Source organism: Carlito syrichta, unplaced genomic scaffold (genome assembly GCF_000164805.1).
Source record: "Carlito syrichta isolate Samal-C Ts95f unplaced genomic scaffold, Tarsius_syrichta-2.0.1 Scaffold301993, whole genome shotgun sequence".
NCBI classification, from domain to species: domain Eukaryota; kingdom Metazoa; phylum Chordata; class Mammalia; order Primates; family Tarsiidae; genus Carlito; species Carlito syrichta.
In genome coordinates this window covers 889,689-890,796 of record NW_007246089.1, presented here as the reverse complement: position 1 = coordinate 890,796, position 1,108 = coordinate 889,689, and the positions used below count along the sequence as shown (strand labels likewise).

Below are 1,108 nucleotides of genomic sequence, written 5' to 3'. Positions count from 1 at the left end.
CCAACAACAAAAAAAGAGAACTACAGGCCAATATTGCTTATGAACATAGATGCAAAAATCCTCAACAAGATTCTAGCAAATCAGATCCAAAAACACATCTCAAAAATCATCCACCATGACCAAGTATGCTTCATCCCCAGGATGCAGGGTTGGTTCAACATTTGCAAGACTATAAATGTAATTAAATACATCAACAGATATAAAAACAAGAACCACATGATTATCTCACTCGATGCAGAAAAAGCTTTTGATAAAATACAGCATCCCTTCTTGATAAAAACCCTCAAACACCTAGGTATAGAAAGAACATGTCTCAAAATAGTAAGTGCCGGTCACCTTCGTTGCAGCCGCTCCGCCCTTTGCGTCCAACCGCTGCGGCCAACCAGTCCTCGCCCTCACTTTGGGCCGCAGAGCTTGCCTCTTCCCCACCCGCAGATACGTCTGAGACCAAGAGCAGTCCTGAGTATGCTTCGTTTTTCGCCGTCTTGGGCGCTTCCACCGCCATGGTCTTCAGTGCCCTGGGTGCCGCCTATGGCACAGCCAAGAGTGGCACCGGCATTGCTGCTATGTCTGTCATGCGGCCGCAGCCGATCATAAAATCCATCATCCCAGTGGTCATGGCTGGTATCATCGCCATCTACGGCCTGGTGGTGGCAGTCCTTATCGCCAACTCCCTGAATGACGGCATCAGTCTCTACAGGAGTTTCCTCCAGCTGGGCGCTGGCCTGAGTGTGGGCCTGAGTGGCCTGGCAGTTGGCTTTGCCATCGGCATTATAGGGGATGCTGGCGTGCGGGGCACCGCCCAGCAGCCCCGACTATTTGTGGGCATGATCCTGATCCTCATTTTCGCAGAGGTGCTCGACCTCTATGGTCTCATCATGGCCCTCATCCTCTCCATAAAGTAACCCCTTTCAAGCTCACCAGCCACAGAATATGATGTAAAGACCACCCCTCCTCATTCCAGAACGAACAGCCTACCACACGCACGGGGCAACTGCGCTCAGTAGTTGGTCTTGTAAATGCGCAGTGTCCTAGTGCCCACTGTCTGTTGCCCTGGCCTTGCCCCCACCTGTCCCGGGCCGTGGACATCCGGGCCCACTTATCACCC

At 52.0% G+C, this 1,108-nt stretch overlaps 1 protein-coding gene across 1 annotated transcript; it reads left to right on the top strand.

Moving 5' to 3' along the window:
- The first annotated feature begins 308 nt into the window (after positions 1 to 308).
- Positions 309 to 905, top strand: LOC103258166 (V-type proton ATPase 16 kDa proteolipid subunit-like). The gene has a single exon (XM_008055869.2). It carries the CDS (start codon positions 309 to 311, stop codon positions 903 to 905), a length of 597 nt encoding a protein of 198 aa, XP_008054060.1.
- Positions 906 to 1,108: the final 203 nt, after the last annotated feature.